General features: G+C 34.4%; 1 protein-coding gene across 3 annotated transcripts in view; it reads right to left on the minus strand.

Moving 5' to 3' along the window:
• PRKD1 (protein kinase D1) overlaps positions 1-23,132 on the minus strand; it is a 277,719-nt gene that overhangs the window by 223,442 nt on the left and 31,145 nt on the right. Inside the window, exon 2 of one of the 3 annotated variants that reach the window (XM_039870450.1) lies at positions 12,028-12,190. The exons of the other annotated variants lie outside the window; for them this stretch is intronic. Within the exon in view, the coding sequence (XP_039726384.1) occupies positions 12,028-12,123 (96 nt within the window). The 5' untranslated portion in view covers positions 12,124-12,190. The remainder of the gene's footprint in view (positions 1-12,027; positions 12,191-23,132) is intronic. 3 annotated transcript variants of the gene reach the window in all.

Consider the following 23,132-nt stretch of genomic DNA (forward strand, 5'->3'; position numbering starts at 1 on the left):
CTGACCTTATAATACATATTTGTTTGTTAATTCATTGTCTATCTTCCCTATTAGAACATAAACTGCATGAGAGTATATACTGTTTTTCTCACTGCTAAAGTCTTCACCTAAAACAGTGCCTGGCAAATCATGGATACTCAATAAATATTTGAATGAATGAATGAACTAACTGAACAGGAAATGTCTTAAACCACTTGGAGATTAAACACTGACTTGAAGAGCAGTACTCTGGGGCCCTCTCTCACTCAGTCTCCACTTCTTGTTTCACACCACGAGGACCTGACTACTGTCTGGGGTTGTGATCATTCCTTTTAAATAATGCCCCACCGATCACTGTGAAACACTTGTCATGATACTGGTGATTGTCTCTCGCACCACTTCTCCCCAGGAATATATATATATACATATTTTAGAAAAATGACAAGCCTTCAAAGAGAGTTTTCACTTGCACTGAATTATAAAATTCTCCATATATAATGGTTTTCCCTGCTTTTTTTTCAGTGCCATGAACACTCTGTCCTCTCTGTTTGAAAAGGACTTGAAGTCATGTAACATAAAAGAAACTGTAAAATCTTCCTATTTCTTTTCTTTTTCTGTTGGAAAAAAAATACTGATATTTAGAAAAATGAAGGTAGGGAACACTATAACCTATTTCACATTTAATGTCTGAAAGTCACTTCCCCTGAAACTGCCTGCTTCCAATATTAAAGAAGCCTTCTCCATTCAAATAATGGCATAATACCATTTATTCCTAATTAGTTATTATCCTTTTAATTATAAAAAGGCCATGACTGTTGGCAAAAGGCAGGTCAAATCTATCTTAGACCAACGGATTCCTTGTTTATACTAACTGTTATAAAATAGTAAACCATTTCCTCTCTTGGACAAACTCACATTATGTGTTTGATAATTCTGAAAATATATCAGACCATCAATAGTCAAAGCCCATCTGCTTTATAAACCATATTTAAAAACCTAGCAGTAATGACTCCCTTATGTTCAATCACTGAGCTTTCTCATGTAGATAAATGGGTGAAATAAGCTTCATTTTATAACCCTGATCTCATTATAAGTTTCAAAGATGAAAAGGGAGTGTAATAACCAATTAATTATTAATAATCATAAAGTAACATGACTTAATAGTAAATCAAGGCCTAGAAAAAGATTTGTGATTCTTCTATAGTTGGAGACAATGCTCAGGAAATAACATATTTTTTTTTAAAATAATTAACTGTAAGATAGGCTAAGATTTTTCTTTAAAATAATACAATTAATTGATATTTTTCCATATATACTCTGAAAGAGTAAACTGATCTTTGAATCAAACCAAATATATTAAAGGGTACGTGGGGGTTTTTAGAGAATTTTCCTATACGATTCAGCACTAGTCAAATCAACTCTCCATTCCTAGAAACTTAAGGTCAAGAGGGGAGGGGCAAGAAGTGGTTTCGGAAAATAAACACTTCACTCAGAATACACATGAATAAATATAGCATATCTATAATCTCCAAACCAAATACACTTCTTTTGCAGTGAAGGTTATTCCTGGGGAAAAAAACCACGAATATAAGATAAGCACCTTGAGAACTGCTGTGTTGCACTGAAGGTTATGAAGGAACAGAGGTGTATTATAGAAAGCATGTGGCTACACCTTTCTGGAAGAATGAAATCCAAACTAAATTGCATAAGTAACATGTAGTTCAGAAGGTAAAATGAAGATATTCTTCTTAACATTACAGCAGGATAGATGATAACAGTGCTCCTACAAGAGAAAACTGCAGGAAAGGAAGTCAAGCCAGGTTTCTCAGACTTGGTACAACCAAGCCAAGAAGCAGAATGCAGAGGTTTCGCAATAGTCCAAACTTAAGCTCATTCAGCTCAAACACCATCTGAGATGTTATTGCCCAGCTCTTCATATCAGAGCTGACATGAGGAGATACTTCTCAATAGCTATAACTGTGGAAATTAAAATCACATTTTAGCTATTACTTACTGATTGTCATTCTAAGATTTGCATGTATTACAAGTGCCTTTCTCATTTAATAATCATACCTTTATATGTGTTTAACAATTTGCAATTTAGAAAGTGCTTTTATAACTACTACCTCCTACCCTTTGAAGTAGGTGTTTTTATTCTCTCTTTATAAATAAGACGACTGAGGCTTAAATAATTTAAATGATATTCCTAAGGTCACTTGATAAGATCCTGGGCTCGAATTTAGATGGTTTGATTCCAAGGCCAACAGACTTTCCACTATACTGACTTCCTAGCTTTTCCTAGATCTTTATCTTACCCAATTATGTGTTAACTCTGTAATCATACAAGTTACAGTTTCCACATTAACTAAAAAAAAAACTAGTTTAATTTTCCTGCCTAGATGAAACAGGATCTCCTTTCCGTCATTTACTTTTTAATATTTTTATTAAAAATTATTTGAAAATACACTAAACAAGTCAAATTAAACTCATTTTTCAGCCAGAAAAAAAATGTACAAAAGTAGTCTAAATAAACTATAACTGGCACCCCGACATCAAGCATAATTTTTACCAAGTGATAGCTATGGGGGAAAAAAAAATGGAAAGCAGAAAAGGGAGCTCTCAGCTTGATCGGTACACTTCTCATGAAATGAGTTAGTTTTAACTTGTTTCTCTCTAACGAGAGATGCCCTGACTTACACACGGCATCCTGACACCATTTCTAGAAACATTTATATCATATTACGACTCTATTTTACCTCTTCACCAAGTAATTTCTTCTTTGGCAGCTCCATAGAGCAAAATCAACTTTGGCTTTGACAAACACAGAGACATTTTCATAGCTGGGATTAAGCTTCCACTATTCACTGAGTATTTCTTACTGAATAGCTATAGCTGAGATTCAAGGATTTTCTTTCACTGCCCTTTCAAGTGAGAAAAAAGACAAATATTAAGTAAAATTGGCAGAAGAGAGTCATTTTAGGAGTCAAAAATCAAAGAGTTTTATTTTATTTCCTACTATGCACATTTAGGTAAGTCCCCTTAGTATTTTTCAAAATTGTTCTTTTGTCTTTTAATCAATAAAGTGAATATAAATTTCTACTCATACATTCTTATATTAGACTAAGGTAAAAACAAGATATCAGATACAAAAGTATTTTGAAAATACTAGAATTAAAAATGAAGTGTTTTTAGATGAATGCTTCATCTGTATGAAGAAAATATATGACTCCCTGTAGCTGAAAATAAAACATCTTATTTTTCAGTTCTATTGACTATTTTTCATCAGGGGAACCATAACAAAAGTTGTATTCTTTCATTCTCGTATGAACCATAAAAAAAGTTGTATTCTTTCATTCTCTTTTAATTGTCTGTCTTTCCAACTTTTTACTTTATTTTTAATGCATTGAGCCCATGTACTATGCTCCATAATGTTTATTGAGAATATCAGTGAATAAAAGAATAATGGGGAGAGACAGGCTGGCATTAAATAATTACATTTAGTACTACACTGGTTGTGGTGAAGAAAAAGGTACCTACTGTTATAAGAAAGTAGAAGAGGCATGCTTGACCTAGTCTAAGAGGATGGGGAAGGTCCCCATAAGGAAATAATATTTATATATACATATTATTTTCTCCCCAATTTTCACGTCCAAGTATAAGATCCATGGTTTCTACTCATTAATGTTCTTAAAATGCTTTTGCCTTCTTCCAATCCTAACTTGATGCTACTGAAATAATTTTGTTTATTAATCTTTGATTCATATTTTTTCTGTTTTTCCCAAATATCTCTCTGGTCATAGGAAACAGCCAAAATAATTTTTAAGGTAAACCTAAAATTAAATGCCATGATATCATTCTGCAGTAAAATATGCTTATTTTTAAAAAAAAATACACATGTACGGTATCAGTTAAAGCAACAAATCTATCTCTAAAGCAAGATACTAAAGACAATATTTATTTTATGCATTAAAAAGCAGAACTGAATCATGTTAGTTGGGACAATCTTGTCACTGCTGGGCAATGACCATATCTGAATTCGACTGGCAATATATTAATATTCCTGCCAAGGTAACTGGGTCAGAAGACATCCTTATAACTCTACAGAAGAAATCAAAGGAAATATATATAAAAAGATTCACTCCCACATTCAACATTAGAGCCAAACATTAAAAGTCTTTAAGAGTTCCTGTAAACAGAATCTCAGTTTATCTGCCAATTAATCCAATTCTCTCTATTTAAATGCAGACTCTGACCTTAAAAGAAGGCACATTCTACCTGGCTTCTAAGTATATCCAAAGTACACTTTAAGGCAGCCTGGTGCTCTGAGTTCAATACCTAGTCTTTCCCACAGACCCTCAGTACTGACAATGTGAAGAAAAGAAAAAAGCATAGCTACTTTTTCTCCTAAGAATGTCTCTTTTTTTAATCAACAATATATTGTCATTTTTGCATTGCAAAGGCTCAGAACAGACAGTTAAAATGTTCCCTACCACACAGACAAGACCCAGGTGGGGGATGTGAGTGTGAAGGTGTAGATAAATTCAGAGACAGACTGGTATCCAAACAAATCATTTTAAAGATGACTTTAGAAGAAGCAATTTAATTAAAATCCTAAAAGCCTGAAATTAAGATAGAAAGGACAGAGAAATATAGGAACCAATGGAGCAGAGTTAACAGCCCATGTGAATAAACTTAGCACAGACCTTCTGAGTTTATCTCTATGAATTCTCAGTTTACTGGAGGATGCTCTTGAATTATCTCTAGGTCTGATCTTTAAGGCACATGATCAAATTATTTCATCAGGTTTTCCTCAAAGAGCTATATCTTTAATGAATTGAGAAAGCATGGTAGTCTTTTCAGATCTTCAACTATTTTCTGTATTTTTCTGGGACTCGAGTCACATGTGCAAAGAAAACATCTAATTATAAAAATATACATAAAAGTGCTACCAACATATATTTATGATAATGTCAGTCAAGAAGCACTTAGTGATCATATGAAATCAATATAAAAAAAAGGGAGGTAGATGTCAAAAAAATCACATGCTTCATACTAGAGATAACGTAAGCATCATGAGGGTGGATGACTGTGCTTGCTTTAGTCCCTTTGTAATTGTCTCTAGCCTCCGACACAACACAACACAACACAAAGATAACATTTGCTGAATGAATAAATAGGTTTTCAAAAACATTGCAAATGAAGAACTCAAAATGGCTATGGTTGTTTTAGTTATCTGTGACTTGCCATGTGCCATATCTCCATGCTATAATGGCAGGAAATTCCAAATTCCACTTACCTGGCTACTCTCCAGATTATCTAATACAATAATCCTTTTGCTAGTCTTGCATTTTACTGAACAGAACTATCTATTAACTTTCATTCACTTGGGATTCAATAATAATTGTTGATAATTACAGCTTATGAGACTTTAAAGTACTTTTCAATCAACAAAGGTTGCCTTGTGCTCAATACTCTTTGAATTTGATTTAATTTTTTAAAAATCTATTCACTTTGCATTACCCCAAAATTACTATTATTCAACCATGTTGAATGATGATGTTATATATTAATTATTGTAAGAGTTCACATAAGATAAAGTAATGAACAGAACACAAGGCAGGAAAATTTAGAAAGTATATTGCTGTTATTTCAGAATGAAAAGAAAAAGTAGGCTTGAATACTAATTTGGAGGTCTAGCCTGTCTCCATCAGTTTCTTGCTGTAATAACAGGCAACACGTTTTATAAACAAAGAAGTCAAATGGTTAATTTCTTAGTCAGTTATATATTAGCACCATATAACACTTTGGCAGCTATACATGGAAGAAATCCTCACTTAATTTTCCATCATCAAATGTTTTCCCATGTCTTCGCGAGTACACTTCATTGGGACATGATATTACAAAGATATATGAGGAACTGTTATGCGCTCAAGGTGCTTATGTCTCTCTGGAAAAATAAGACCTGTGAGAAAAAGGTTAAAACACATGGCAGCAAAAAAAGAGGTTAAAGCACAATGGCAGTACACACAACCCTCTACACGTCCAGGGGAGAGACAAATAATACGTCAGTGGGAGACTGAAGCAGTTGGGAAGGAGATGATTGGAAAGGACTTCTGAGAGTTGAGGCTTACAGGATGGGTGTAATTTAGACAGGCAGAAAGGAAAGAGAGAGTGAGCCTTAACAGGATTTAGGGAAAAGAATGTAGCAGAGGTAGGAGGTTAATAAATAGCATCGGTAGGGAATCGAGTTAGAAAAAATGAAAAACATACCATAGTGGGTTTTGAGCTTTGGATTTCGTTTTTAAGACTTATGTTTCCAGTGTCTAATGAAGCCTGGCTCATGGAGACACTCAACTCCAGCAACCCTCACTTCATTTCCACTTGGCATTGGCCTCCTACACCCACAGGCTCATTCCAAAAGTTGTCCGGAGAACTGCTGCACATTTAAAGTCTTAGAAGCCAATCTGTCCACGGTCTTCCATTTTTCTAGCTCTCTCAAATTTTCATTCACACTACACCTTCTCTTTAATCCGATGGACACTTTGCTCTCACAGTCTATAAACTCCTTCGTGACATTATTCTCTAATTGGGGAGGCAGATAATAATACAGAAAGCAAATGAATATAAACTTAAACTTTGAATGTGCTATAAGGAAAATTATAACAAAAGAGAGTTAGGGGGAAGCCTATTTACATAGTGTGGTCAGAGGAAAACTCTCTGAGGAGTGACACTTAAGATAAGACACAAAGGAGAAGAAGGAGCCAACTGTGGGAAGATTAGGGTGTTCCAGACAGAGGGAACAGCATGTACAAAGGCTTGTAGATGAGAAAGATCCTGGCCTCATCTAGGCAAAGAAAGGTGACCAATGTGGCTGGAACACAGTGGTCAAAAAACAGACTAGAAGGGAAGGAGGGCAGAGAGGACAGCAGGGGCTACACACACTGGCCTTGTGAGCTGTGATACGCAGTTTGGAACTTATGCAATATGTAATGGGACTTTATCGAAACATTTTAAGCAGGAGGGTAACATGGTCAAATTTGTGTTGTTAAGGGGACTATGACTATCACATGCAGAACTGGTGCAAGAGGCAGAATGGGCATGGGGGTATCTATAGGGAGATTTCTGACACTCTGTCTGGTATAGATCCTGGCACATGGTAAATGTCCCAAAAATAGATGACAGAATTTATGAAAAAATGAGCTAACAACTTTTGAAGCTGGAAGTGGCGGTTGCAAATTCATTTTAGAATGATTAGTCTGGCAATGTGTTTTAGACTAGAGAGAACTATGTTGGAACGGTGTTAGTCATAGATCCTGAATATCATGTCCACTAAAAAACATTCCATAGTTGACTATGCCTTCGGAAAATTTGGTCAAGCTTTATAGGCTTCCCATATTCCAAAACACAATAACAGAAGAGGAATCTTATTTATGCAAAAAAGGATTAAATCTCTCTGTGTAAGCTGTTCCTCAAGTTTAATAAGAGTCTTTGTTTGTTTATCTTGTGTCTGGCCAAGTGTGTGTTTCTGTGTGTGTGTGTGCGTGTAATATATGTGTTTAGAGATGCTGAAGACTGATGGTCAATCAAGAAAAACCCAAGCTGAAATTGTTAAGAGCTGGGAAGTGAGCCAGTTTGCAATCACTAAAGAACAGCTTAAACTGAGTTCCTTGTTGCCACTCTGGTAATGAGCGTTCCTCAAAGGACGCCACTTTGCATAGTTTAGTTCTCTCTGATGCAAAAGATGTCACTTCTGAAATCAGGCAGAATTGTTTTAAAAAGGAGTGTCAATAAAATTAAGCTGAACCTATTCACTGATTATAAGAACAATAAAAATAAACAGTAGCCCTTATGCTGTAAAATGTCTATCAGAAATATAAAGAGGTACTCTTCAAGAGATTTAGCTCTGAATCTGATGTTTACTGCATTTCTTTTTCATTTCTTTTTATGGAATCATATAAGAGAGACAAGGAGAAGAAAATCATCAATTTCTAGCAAGAAATTTTCCTCAGAAGTAATAAAGAAGAAAAAATATTTTCTTGGAATAGAATTTTTCAAAAATAGGTATTATTTCAAAAAGCAAAAGAATACTTACCAAATAAATTCACATTATCTTGCTTTACAAACATCTCCATAGAACGAAAAAATTCTACACATAATTATACCAATTTATTATTTCTAGTACCTCTGGAAACATGCATTCGAACTACTGAGGCCAATCAAAATGGGCACAAGTGCAAGGCAAATACATTTAGGGAGAAATCATATAAATTTTTAGGAAAATGAGCTCTGAGATATCAGAAATAATAGCCAAAAATAACCCACAAGTTGCTGTAGAAATGTTCTCTGAAGTTACCAACCACCAGTACCATTATGAAAACAAAAGCAAAAACATAATCCTACATTTTAGAATTTTCCATGTATTTTAGAAAGATAAAGGCTGAGAAAAGGCTAGACCAAACTCAGGAAGGAAGGAAGGAAGGAAGGAAGGAAGGAAGGAAGGAAGGAAGGAAGGAAGGAGGAGGGAGGAGGAGGGAGGAGGAGGGAGGAGGGAGGGAGGGAGGAAGGAGGAAGGAGGAGGGAGGATTCACAAATAATGAATACTGCCTTAGCCTTATTCAATAAATCTCTATTTAAAAATTAACAGCAATCTCCTAAATTAGGTCATATGAATAAAAGCGTACACAATACTTTTTTAGAAAGCTGTTATGCAGAACTCGTGACCTCAAGAGAGAGAATTAGATAAAAGTATAAATATGTTAAAATCAATCAGCAAATATCTATTGGGACTCTACTATGAGCTAAGCACTATGCTAAGATCTGTAAGAGAAAAACTGAATTTTAATTTATTTTGACAAGAATTTATTGTGTTTCTGTTGTGCCATGTAGTAAGATAATTATCAGAAGACATAAAGTAGATAAGATACCACTGCAGCAAACAGAAATTGTTTATAATATGATTTATGGGCAACACATGCTACTGAACTGGTATTACAAGATATGATGAAAAAATGGGCCAAATAAACAGTACAGATATGTGCGCTAAGAGTTTTCAAGAGAGAGAGATCATTTAGGCTTAGCCAGTAAAAGTAGTTTTCACAAAGGAGATGTAAATTGACTTGGGCTTGAATAATGGATGGAGAAAAATGGGAAAATGAATGAAGCTCACAAAGGTGATAGGGCAGGAACTTACAAGGCCATTTTGGGCCCTGATAACACCTGAGAGTAGTCTTGAGAGGAGAGGAAATAACGACAGAGAAGCAGGCTGGGGCTGGAAAGGGAATTACCCCCTAAGGGATAATTGTTTTACTCTGGGGTGACAGAGATACCTTGAAACAAGAGAAAAGTTGGTGGGCACACAGCGTGGTGTTACATATTATGCAAATTTCACTTCAGGAAAATTTTTTAATGTTGATGATGATGATAATAAATATTCTCATTATTGTTAATTACAAAATACAAGAAATATTTAAATATCCAACCATGTAGAGATTGGCTGTTGGAAATCCATATGATACTGTTAAAAATCCACATGATTAAAAAGAACTGTGTATTCTCTAAATATAACGTTATAGGAGAGTATTCAATGACACAGCTATTTAAACAGATTCATAGTGTATTGTATAAAAAAGCAAATCCCAAAACAGTTTATCATATCAAATCTATACTAAAAAGGACTGGATTGATGTACTCCAAAATGTTAACATTGTTGTTTCTGAGTGTGAGGATCACAAGTGATTCAAATTTGCTTCCTTTTCATTATTTTTCATAACAAACATCTAAAAAGTTACTTCTAAGATCATTTTTATTAGAAATGTTCATGTAATACAGAATTTTATCAGAATAGACTCATTGCATATATAGAACTTAGCAAGATGACTCACGATCTTTTTATAGACAGAGCCAGGCATAAAGTAAAAACTGTGCACAAAATATGCTACTTTAAAGTAGCAACTTATAACATTTGCTAGAATTAACATGAGTTTTAGGTGAATAGCTAACTCCATAGCATATGTAAATTTTCGATGATATTCTTTTGTTCTTTTAATCCCATGATATCTATTTTCAATTCTGCCCCAAAGTGACAGTATAAAAACTAGCCTATTTCTACATCATTTTTCTATTTTAAAAATCCTATCACATAATGCTGACTTCCACATAGTCTCTGGTTTTCCTCCTTTTCTTTCGCCTTTGATACTTGTTTTTCACTGTAAGTGCAGCCACAGAAAGGGCTCTTCCTCACAATGTGAAGTTCACCATCATTGCTCCACTTCCTCATTTCCTCATTCTTAATGACTCTCCTTGAATACAGTTAACTCCTGTCACTACCATCATCAACTCCAAGTTATTTTCATTTCTTATCTGATTATTACCAATGTGGGGCCAAAAAAAAAAAAAAAGCAATCAGGTAAACACCTTAGTTCAAATTTCCTCCATATTTTATGAAATCATCAAACAAATGCCCAGATTATATTTCACAGTAAGATGAGCAAAAGCACACCTTCTCAGCTGTAGGCCCTTTCCTCATGCATTCATGGATGCCAAAATCAGAACCTACAGTTCGGGAGCTGCACACAGTTGCATCTTGTTTTGAGTTTTTGTTTGCAAACTGTCAGTAAGATCAGAATAAATTGCATGATATGCAGTCCAATATGTATATCCTTGAGCACATCTCGATGTATCCACCAAAAAAATATTCATAGCTGCAGGTGTACAAAAAAAAAGGCAGAATTATGGCTTGATTTGCCTTGATAAGCATGGCAATTTTCTGTACACTTTTCATAAAGTGCTAATCAATTTCAGCTCAAAATAGATTGAAACACCCAACAGATTGCTGCCATAGTCCACAAATGTTTGTCATTTGTAGGCTGTGGCAATAATGTGAATTCTAAGGAGGAAAACGTCAACTGAACTATACCTTATAAAAATCCCTTTCATTTGCCTTAATAACCCCTGAATAAATGCTGAAAATTATTCTGAAATCACTTAAATTTTAAATTTACATTTTTTCTTATTATAGCAAAGTATTGCTTGTCACATAGCAATATCTGTTGTAAGAATGGTTATAGATTGATTATATTTAGAACTCAGTGTAATGATGATATTTAAAAATCAGATTATCACATCCATATTGTTTAACATTCCTCTAAAATATATAGTTATCACATACGACTTGGAACGGAATCATCACAAACTTCTGCAGTAAATTACTCTTTGTCTATACCTTTAACCGTTAAATGAAGTATAATGTTTTGAAAATGTTTTGTCAATATCCTAGTCCTTCCATTAAGGTTATTTCACAAACACTTAGAGGTGCTAATATTCATATTAATGCACCTTTTTGAGTAGCAGTGCTCCTTCCATATGAATCATTCATCTGCCTAGGATGTTTTGCCAAACACAAGTGCCAAACTTTGCTGAGCACTATCATACTCCTACAAGAGAGCCTCTGCTCAAAACTGAGCATGTACTTTCCCGTTTGTCAAGTGTGAGAAACAACTGGTAATGACATTTAGATCTGGGTATGGTATGCTCTCCATGGAAAGTAGAAAATTAAATGAGAATAGATAACATTTCAAATTTTCACACCCTTCTTCAAAACTACAAAAGTGATAATATAATTTGGGGGGAATAAAAGCAACATAACTTGGCTTTAGAAAAAAAATGAGTACTTAAAAGTTGTAACTTTAAGCAACTTCTGTGATCACCATCTGCCAAAAAATTACTGCCAAAATTAGAGGCAGTAGAGTGTGATAGACATAAGCCCTGTAGTCAGAAAGCCTGAGTTCTTATATTGTCTCTATTAAATATGTGACCTTGAACAAGTGATGTGTCCTTATGTCTCAGTTTCCCCATCTATAAAATGGGGATTATGAGAGTAACTAACTCAAGATTAAGTGAGATAATACATGCAAAGATCTTAGTAAACTAGATTCTAATCAACTCTGAATAAATGTTAGCTACTCTTACTAGTGTCATCGCCATCATCATCATCACTTGAAAGAGCAGTTCCAGACCCACAATCTGAGTATGATGGTTAAGTACTCTTACCTGCTTTATAGGAATTGTCTGCCAAGTGTTTGTTTCTAGGTCTGGGTCCTCTTGTACCATATATATTAACCTATCTTCCAAAAGAGAGGATAACATGTTTGGAAATCAAGTCAGCTCTGCATGAGATGGTAAACCTGTTGGCCCAAATTACCATCTACAAATCCTGTTAAAATAAAGAATGAAAAGGATATGTGAAAGATATGAAACACATTTAGAAAGTATGTTCTTGACGCTCCTGCAAAAATGGAAAATTGTCATCTTTTGCTCATTCTGGACCTAATATCAACAGTAGCTGTGTTCACTGAGAAGCTGCTCCCCTGATGTCATTCTTCTCATTCCTTAATCTAGTCTCTGGAATTTAGCTAGATAGTCACCTTTACTTAGCCATCAGATTTTCAGGAGCCACCGAAAAGAAAGTTGACTAATTCTGATCTTGAAAAATTGAATGTGATGTTGTTTCAGGAGAGAAAATTTATTTTATTCACTCAATGAAAAAACAAAGCAACATGCAGGAAAAACTTACTAATGTACTTAAAATGTAATCACAAAAATACATTTCAAAGCTTCTTAAATAATTATTACCATCAAAAGTAAAACAGCTGACTGCTCTGACTCATAATAAAATAAAATTAAAAAAAAAATTTACAATCTCCATACCAAATATCTTCCTTTTCTTTCTTCCTCTTTGGAATATTTCTATTTGGTAGCTGCTCTAGAGCAAATCCATGTAAAAAAACAGTCAAAACAAAAACAGATTCAAGTGAATTCGGGCCATTAGAAAAGATGTACGTATTTAGATGTTGTTTTCCTGAGAGCATATGGAGTCATTTGCCAGTTTTCCCCTGACATTCTACTAGATTTTATATATTTGCATTTTTCTTCAAAATGCCAAAATATCAGCATAAACAACTTCATGAGATAAATCATCACCTCTTTCACCTTTCCAAAGACAATTTAACTGCAAGTTATAGATAAAGGTTGCAAATATTGCTTTACAAGTAAATTTGATGTTGCTTATACTACTCATAATAAGAGGCACTTCCTCAGGGACAAGTTTTTAGAACTTTATCTAGCTATTAAGTTAAAATTTGATTTTACAATAGCTTAGTGATTCAGAAAAACAGCATTCATTATTATATTGCATATTTTTGCAGAGAGCAAAACAAGATCGTGACATGTACAAAATAGCATTTGATATGTATTTGTGAACTGACTTGAGTAAATGTCCTTCACGTGCAAAGAATGTTTTAAATATTTGTTTTAAAAAATGCCTGAACACATCATATAATAAGCCTATTAGCCATTTTTATCAGTAATTTACACAAGTAATGATGCATCTTCCCAGAAATGGATACAAAAAACCATAGTAGGGGTGGTTCCATAGAGTAGTGGTTAGCACGTCTGCTTTACACGCAGAAGGTCCTGGGTTTGAGCCCCAGCAGAGCCATGGCCCATATCCTGGGTGTGCCAAGTGTGTACTGTGAATGCTTGGGAGGAGACATCCCACCTTCAGAGATCCAGTTCTTAAGGGGAGATGGCAACATTCATAGGTCAGGGGTGGAAGTGTGAGGGGAGGGAATTAAAAAACAAAAACAAAAACTATAGTAAAGCGAGAGAAAATAGTAGATATTATGCTCATATTAAATAATTTCATATTAATGTTATTCTTATCTTTATAAAATATACATTGTTTTTATTTTATGTTTTATTAATACAGTAGTATATATTTTATATGTTATATAGGTATAATATATATATTCTGGAATATGTGATTAAATTTGTTTTCAACCATAAAAAATGTTCGCACGCCCATAAAACAAAGACTAACTTAATAAGTATATTAAATCCTCATAGCTGTAAAGATTTTACCCTGAGAGATTCAGTGCACTTATCTTAGGCAAACTTCTGAACTTTCCTGAGCCTCAGTCTTTAAATCTATAAAATGAAGATAATGCCTCACAGATAATTTTTTGTGTTGGTAGTGGAGAGTCCACAAAAGCCTGGACGGTAGGAAGAAGTAGCGACATTATTAACGTCTAGGAGTCACGTATAAAACAGAAAATAAGTATTTGCAATAATGTGGAGAAACTGGAACCCTGATATGCGACTGGTAGGAATGTAAAATGTTGTAGCTGCTGTGTAAGTTAGGCAGTTCCTCGGAAAGTTAAACATAGAGTTACCATATAACCTAGCAATTCCACTCCTAGGGATATACCCAAAAGAATGGAAAACAGGTATTCAAATAGATACTTGTATACCCATGTTCATAGCAGTATTATTCGTAATAGCCAAAGGCTAGAAACAATCTACGTGTCTATAGATTAATGTACAAAGAGACTGGTATTTATATATGTGTGTGTGTGTATCCATATCCATATCCATATCCATATACATATACGTGTGTGTGTGTGTGTGTGTGTGTGTATACAGGAATATTATTCAACCTTAAAAAGGAATAAAGTTCTAATACATGCTACAAAATGGATGAGCCTTTAAAACATTATGCTAAGTAAAATGAACCAGATATAAAAGGACAAATATTATATGATTCCTCCTATATGAAATACCTAGAATAGGCAAGTTCAGAGAGAAAGATTAGAAGTTACCAGTGGATAGGAGGAGATGGGAATGGAGACTTACTGCACAATGGGTACAGAGTTCCTGTTTGGGATAATGAAAAAGTTTTGGAACTATATAGTGGTGTTGGTTGTACAACATCATGAATGTACTTAATGCCACTAAATTGTACTTAAAAATGATTATTGTGGTAAATTTGTTATGTATATTTTACCACAATGAAAATTTTTAATAAAGATAAATTTTTATAATTATATCTTCAGTATAATTCTTTCTGCTATATTCCCATTTTCATAGTAAAAATTCTTGAAAGGGTTGTCTTTGCTCATAGCGTCCACCTCTGATCTAACTCAGTGCCCCACGTCAGCCTGGCCCAGCCCCATGGCACTCCTGAAACACCTGCCGCCAAGCACACCACCCAGAACCTTGCTGCCAAATCCTTCTCTGATAAGTCCACTGACATCTGTCTCCTTCCAAAAACACCTTGTTCCTTTCCTTTCTTAAAACGACACTTGAGGTTTTCCTCCTCCTTCTCTGACCCACTCCTGCTCAGTTTTGCTTTGTTGTTTTGTTTTGGGGGTTTTGTTTGGTTGATTTTTGTTGATTTGGTTTATTAGGAGATGTTCATCTTCTGTTAATTCTTTTTTTTCTTCAGGTTCCCTATTTTGGATCTCTTTTGGTCCCATTCCATGGACTCTCATTAGGCTTATCCATCCCCTCCCAAACAGTTAAAATGAATGTTTTCCCAAAACTTCCCCTTCTTTCTCTTATCTTGATGAACTGCTCCATCATTCACTGAAGAGTCCAAGCCATAATGTCTTCCTTTACTTTTTCCTCCCCCACAAACACATACGCACAAACTCACACTCAATACAGTAGTCCCCACTTATGCAGTTTTACTTTCCACAGTTTCAGTTACCCGCAGTCAACTGAGGTCTGAAAATATTATATGGAAAATTCCATAAATAAACAATTCATAAGTTTTAAATTGCGAGTCATTCTGACAGCATGATGAACTCTCGAAAGGGCCGCTCCATCCCGCTTGGGACATTACATTAATCATTCCTTTGTTCAGTGTGTCCACGCTGCACTAACTCCCCACCCAATGATCACTTAGTAGCCTTCTCAATTATCAGATCAACTGTTGTGGCATCACAGTGCCTGTGTTCAAGCAACTCTTATTTTACTGAGAATGTCTTACTGACCTCGCTTCATCTCATCATGTAGGCATTTTATCATCTGACATCATCACAAGAAGGGTGAGTGCAAAACAATAAGATATTCTGAGAGAGACCACATTCACATGATTTTATTACAGTATATGATTATAATTGTTCTATTTTATTATTAATGGTTATTAATCTCCTACTGGGCCTAATTTTTAAGTTAAATTTTATCAGTTATGTGTGTACAGGAAAAACACAGTATATATAGAGTTTGGTACTATCCACAGTTTCAGGCATCCACTGAGGGTCTTTTTTTTAACTGGTGATTTTTTTTTTAACTATATTTATTGGGGTGGCATTGGTTGATAAAATTACATAAGTTTCAAGTATACAGTTCAATAATACATCATCAGTATATTGGATTGTGTTCACTAACCAAAGTCAAATCTCCATCCATCACCATATATTTGACCCTCATTATCCTACCTCCTCCTACTGGGGGCCTTGGAACGTATCCCCCCCACAGATGAGGGGAGGCTATGTATTTTGAAATCTTGTTAAGTCCAGCTTTGTAATATCTCTGGAATTCATTCGCTTTTTTCTATCTCTACAACCAAAGCCAGTTATTGTCCTCACTATATTGCTGACCATTAAGTGATGATCCTGCCGCTCATTCCATTATAATCTCTTCTCTACAATGCAGCCACACACGAATTTATAAAGCACATATCTCTTTATCCTATTTTCCTCTATAAGAATCTTGCATGGCTCTACAGGTCCACCAGAATCATGTTACAAGATGGTATGTATATCTCTTCAGTATACGACCTCCTCTTACCTGTGGTATTTTTTTTCCCCACCCCCAAACTCAATGTTCTAAGCATAGTAAACTACTCTCAGTTACTAAGCCATGTTCTCTGAGTCCTACAAGCAGACTGCTAAACCTAGACTTTGGAGAGGGCAAGAAACCATGGACTGTAAGACGAAAGGCACAAAGGACTATCTATCGCAAGAAAACTGGAACACAGGCTCACTCTGCCTATGGCTTCTGCATTGTCCCCTCCATTTTCTCCTGCAACCATTTCGCCTAGTTAACTTCCATCTGTCATTGAACTAAGATATCTGTTCTTCCATAAAGTCTTTTCTGAAACCCCGGAAGAGAAACCCTGAATTCCCAAAACTTTTACTTTTTTCATTGCGCTCTTAATTTTGCCCTTTTCATAATCTTTATGGCACTTTGTTGTAATTTTTCTGTTTACTCGTTACTCTCCACTGACCCTACACCAAATGACTTCAAACTCCTTGAGGACAAGACTTAATATCATTTTATATCTGAACCCAGCTTAGTCTCTGATACAATAGTAAGCAGTCAATAAATATTTGAATAAATAACTTTCTGGGTTATGAATTGATAACCATTAAAGAAAAGGATCTCTGTTAAATACATATTTGGACATGTTGATTTCAGTACTTTAGTTAGCTTGTAGTTATTCTATAAGTAATAATTTACTATGTCTAATGTTTTACACCAAAAATAAATAAAATAGGGCAATTTAGGGACAAGTGACTCGCCACTGAAACTTAACTACTGTTTTCTTATATATCTGCATTTGATCAGTACAGTGTACTACATCAAAACCCTGTTAAAGGCCCAAGAGCAATCCTAGGCATTTATTCTGTGGAAACAATTATGGCAAAAAATAAATATACTCCAGTACAAAAATTGTACTTTCTCTCCAGTTGTTATTGTTGTGGTGGTAAAATGCACATAATATTGAATTTACCATCTTCACCATTTCTAACTGTATAGTTCAGGAGGGTTAAGTATATTCACATTGTTGTGCAACCAGTCTCCAGAATTTTTTCATCTTGTAAAACTGAAACTCTATAACCATTAAACAACTCCCCATTCTCCCTCTACCCATCCCCTGGCAACCATTATTCTACTTTCTGTTTCTATGAATTTGACAACTCTAGATACCTCAGATAAGTGGAATCTCACAGTATTTGTCTTTTTGTAACTGGCTTATTTAAGCTTGGTGTAATTTCCTAATGTTCTTCCATGTCGTAGGATGTGTCACGATTTCCTTTTTACAGTTGAATAATATTTCATTTTATGTATAGACCACATTTTGTTTATTCATTCATCCGTCAATGGGCACTTGGGTTGCTTTCACCTCTGTGAATAACTCAGCTATGAACATGGTCTCCAGTTTCTTTTAATAACAGAAAATAAATAAACAACATCACAACCATTAAAAATAAAGAAGTTAAAGTTTACCAAAAAAAAGTATTCTACTATGTGTATATTTATTGCTTATTTCTATAGATATTATTTTTAGATGAAATTTTATCTTTGTGATTCACACTTTCACGAAAAGACATATGTTTAACACAATCCAAACATCATGTCTGCTCTAAAAATGAATATTCATTCACTTTAATGACAAAGTAGCTCTTTTTAGCTACATTTAGAAGAAATTTACTTTGGGAAAACACTTTTTGTTTTTATTTCTGGGTATATGATTGACATGTCATAAAATACTTTATTTCATGCATGAACATGTAAATGACTACAAGCCCTTTGGGGCTGCATCTGAAATGTGACACTTAAATTTGCACAGTCCAAAGACCCCAAGACTGGGAACAAAAATAAGCAAAAATGAATTAATTGAGAACACAATTCACAATTATGAAACTTCTGCAATCTGTCTTTACTCACTGCTCTCAGATGCATCATTGTCAGCATCTGACCCCGTTAGGTGGCTGATAAGAGGATTTTGAAGGCCAGCAGATTTTATTTTTAACCTCTCCATATGGTTGACCTTCTAGTTTCATTGTGAGCATCATCTGCAGAGATGATCATCAAATGGCAACTCCTTCCCTAAAATGTTTTGGGTAATTTGGTCAACTCAAAAGTGATGCTCAGTTAAAATACAATATGTACAGTGTGATCTTCTTTTCACTTAAAGTTTGTACATAAATATATTTTAAAAGGTCTGCAGAGATACAGACAAAAATGTCAAGGGTAGTTTAATGACATTAGGATTAAAAAATTTTTTTTCAAACTATATGCTATGTTCTGCTTGTATAATGAATGAAAGTTTAAAACTAACTTTTGCTGTTAAGATTTTTCAGTCAGCTAACATTTTTTAATTTGAAACACAGATGATAAATAATATCTCAGATTTAAAACTGTACTAAAACACAGAAAGTTAGTGAGATTTCATAAAAATATACAGATATACATTGACGTATTAATATTTCAAGTTTAACATTAGCAATAACAATGCTCACTTAATATAATGCATTGTTATTATATTTTTTTAAATTAAAAGAAATACAAATTATTTCATCTGTCATTTGTAGTCCACAATTTTATATCCTCATGAAACTTAAAAGACAGAAAGCAAAGATGATCTTCCATCTATGAAAATTTTGCATAAAGGAATAATATAAAATTATTAATCTATCCATTCATTCAACAAACATTTAACAGACACCCATTACATTCCAAAGACAGATTCAAAGATATATCTAATAAAACGGAAGAGAAAGGTAGTCTCAACACATCAAGGAGTACAGTCAAGTGACAAAGACAGATGTTAGCATGTAAGCAGTTCACTGACAGTGGAAGGGAAGGAGGCTGGGGGTACAGAATGGAGAGAACACACAATCCTTGCCCGAGAAGTCAAAAAAAAAAAAAGGGGCATCCCACAAAGACAACAAGTAAGTAAGTTAAATCTTGAGAATGAATAAAAATTCATCTGGTGTTGAACTCAAGGTTTGTGTAGTAAAGTGACAATTCTCCAGACAGAGGGAACGAGCAGGGGAAAGGAACAGAGGCCAGCAAAAAAATCGTTTAAGATATTTTTTTTGTAGGCTGTATTCCTCAGTCCTGAGAAAATAAAATGCATAGCTTTATTTATTTCTGAGCTTTCAACGGGCACTTATCTTTAGGAAGGCAAACCCGTGCTGTTCTTTTAGCATTTATGATCTCCTACTTACCCAGAGGACCCTGTGTTTTTTGGACTCAACTGGCTCTCCCTTCATAATCCCTTGTAAGTTTCCATTTACTCAGGACTTGAGAACAACACCACACACCAATTATAGGACCAAAGGGCGAATTCAGATATTTAGCCAAGGCAGTTCGCAGAAATAATTATAACTAAAAAATGCCTCATTTCCTGACAAAACTTGAATAAGAACAGCATTTAGCCGGGTTAAGGGGGAATTCCTCATTTCCTAAGTAAAGGAATTTAAATCAAAATACACATTTTGATACAATGGTTGGACCGTGTTTATAAACTACCTGAACTATGAAAAAATACTCTCTAATATCCATAAAAAGCCCTTAAAGAAATAGTGCAGTTTGGATGGCAGAAACTTTAGAATAAGAAATGAAGAAAAGGCAAGGAAGAGACTTGCTCTCCATTCTGACATATTCTTGCACAAGAAACGCTTACAGTAAGTTCTAGCCTCTGGCAAACACAATGTTATTCATTAATATTCTAAAACTCAGTGGAATTTTAGGGTGTACCTAAACAGTTCAAATTGCTTCTGTGTCCCGGCATTCTTTTAATGCTTTGCAGCAGCTGCCAAAATTGAAAAGATATGAACCTAGCGCACAAAGGATTTCTATTATTTCTAAATGTAGATACATCCAGACCCAGGGAGAACATGAAAAGATTTCAGATGAAAGTTGACTGTAACCATTTCTTACTCTCTCTCTTCCATCCTTCCTTCTCCAATCAAAAGAAACGAAATTACAGTTCCACTAAATTGATGGCATGTCTTTATGACATAAGAGCATGCATGAAGAACCTGTCAGTGTGTTCAAATGAACAAGTTTATTTTCAAAAATCATAATTGGGGAAGAATTCCTGGAAGCATATTCGACCATGCAATGATTAAACTTATCCTGTGCCTAGCACCATCTGCTGATACCCTTCCAGCCAATTCTCTTAATATAATAAATCATACAAGCCAAGAAATGTAAGGTAGTTAGCAGGATGTAACCACACCCACTGTATATGTACACTCAATGAGATAGCAAATTCTATAGCTATTTTGCAACATAACAAAAATGGATTGAGCAATTACATTTGTTAGCAAGTCACATTTATCACAGTATTAATCATCCAGATTGGTATGTGACGGTAAAGAAAAAAACATGAATTGTAGTTGTTCTCCCTCCCCTGATGGTAGGTGCTGTCATTGTAACACTAATGATTGATATTTGACATCAAGCAGTTTTCTGGAAAGGAACTTGTGCACCTCTCAATGGCACATCTGGTAGCTGCAGATGGTGAAGATTAGCATAATTTCCCCAGCAACGATGCGCCAAAAGCATAACACAAAATAAGACTTATGCCTGATGTCAATTTGTTTGTTTCTTGCCAATGTTAATATAAAATCTTCTAGAAATGATTCTAATGCTTATTATCAGCTCAAAGTACAGGAAAACACTCAGGAAGCAAGACTGAGTGCCCTGGGAGTGGTGACATGAATTAAATTTTATGGCAGACTACTGTCACTACTACCTTCCTTCCTCTTGCACGAAGATGGTCCAGTCTCCCACTAAGGATGTGACAGGTACACGAAGGGGCGTTAACACAATGCATACCCTCTATAATGCATGAAAATTTTTTTCTGTATTCTATATGTATGTGTGTGTATTTAATATGTCCATTTTAGTGATATAGTAGGAGCACTATTTCTTTCAAATATGCATTAAATAAGCTATCTATTCTATAAGGTCAAGTATACTGTGGAAAAACTCAGCATCTAATCTATAGAAGAAACAGCACTAGGCTCCTTAATAGGTATAAAAGGTATAGAGCCTTTCTTCAAAGACTTTAATTAAAATCAAGAAGAGAGAAAAGCATAAGTTATTAATAGACAATGTAATATGTCATAAAGTGTTATAAGTCCCATTCAGTAAGAGTTAAGGCAAGGTATAAATGCCATATGAGTGGTAAAAAACATAATACAAGAAGGTCTAAAGAAAGTTGTATCAACTTTTACTTGGAAAAGGCCAGAAAAGCATCCAACGAAGGAAGATGTATGCTCAAGAGAAGGAAAAAAAGAATCAAACCTAACTGGTTTAATTCAAGGTTAACAGAACAGTAAATCATAAATGGTATTTTAGAAAATCTGTGACATCCATACTGACCAACAGGGTTGACAGAGGTGAGTAATGAGAATAAAATATCACATAGCAATGAAAGAAAAAAACTAGAGGAGTGATGGAATGAACAAGTACACCACATAAATCAAAAATCTGGTTCCTAGTAATGCATAATTTAAAATTATTTTAACACTAACTTATTTATAGCTTTCCTAGTTACAAACTTCACAGTATTTACTGATATATACTTAACCCTATCTCTAAAACGATGTTTAAAAAGTTCACAAAAAAGCATACAACTTACAAGGTGAAATAAGGCGAAAATAACTTGGTGAGTAAAGTAGGGCAAAGCCAGTCCTTTATTATACAAATAGTTAGTGAACTGAACCTCTAAAATTTATTTTTTCTCCTATCCCCTGAGTTATGTCCTTAATGTGTGCAAATATTCCACAAGTGTTCCATGTTTGAGTTCTCCTCCAATTAAGATTACTAAAATTAGCAGCCTTTAGTCCTCTAGTCCTTGAGCTCTTGATACTGCTAACTAAATGGGACTGGAATTATTATTTTAAAGGCAATTAAGTTTTGGATCTAAATTAGAAAGTCTATTCCCAAACCAAAATTCTGATTAAGATTTGTAGTTGCAATAATCTCTACCAATGCGTCTTCAGGTAATATACCAACATCTACTAGTAGTATTAGGGACCTACAGCATTGGTTACATTCTAGTAAGCAAATACGATCAAGAGAAGAAAAAAAAATCAAACCCAAATGGCTTAATTCAAGGTTAACAGGATAGCAAAGTTTCCATTCTCATGAAATAAAATCTATATGAAGCAACATCTAACATCATTACTTCATAATGAAGCACTAGAAGTATCCTTCTAGAAACACTGTTGCTCATATTTTAAACTTTTTTCCTGAAGTTTTGACTAATGCCATAGACCAAAAACATAAGAGTTCTGTATTGAAAATGAAATGACAGCAACATTGTTTGCAGTATAACTGTGCATCTAAATAGAGAAGCAATTGAGAAATTACTGCGTAAGTGGTTATTTTCTTCTTTGTAAAAAAAAAAAAAATGAAATGAAATGAATATAATTCTTTCTAACTTTCTACTAATTATTAGCTGATTGAGCATAAAAAATTACTTCATCCTAATTTCCTCATCTGCAAATATGGACAAAAGTGTCTAACATATATTATTATTTTTTTCAAGGAAAAACAAGTTGGGA

Source organism: Pteropus medius, unplaced genomic scaffold, assembly GCF_902729225.1.
Source record: "Pteropus medius unplaced genomic scaffold, Ma_sr-lr_union100, whole genome shotgun sequence".
Taxonomy (NCBI): Eukaryota; Metazoa; Chordata; class Mammalia; order Chiroptera; family Pteropodidae; genus Pteropus; species Pteropus medius.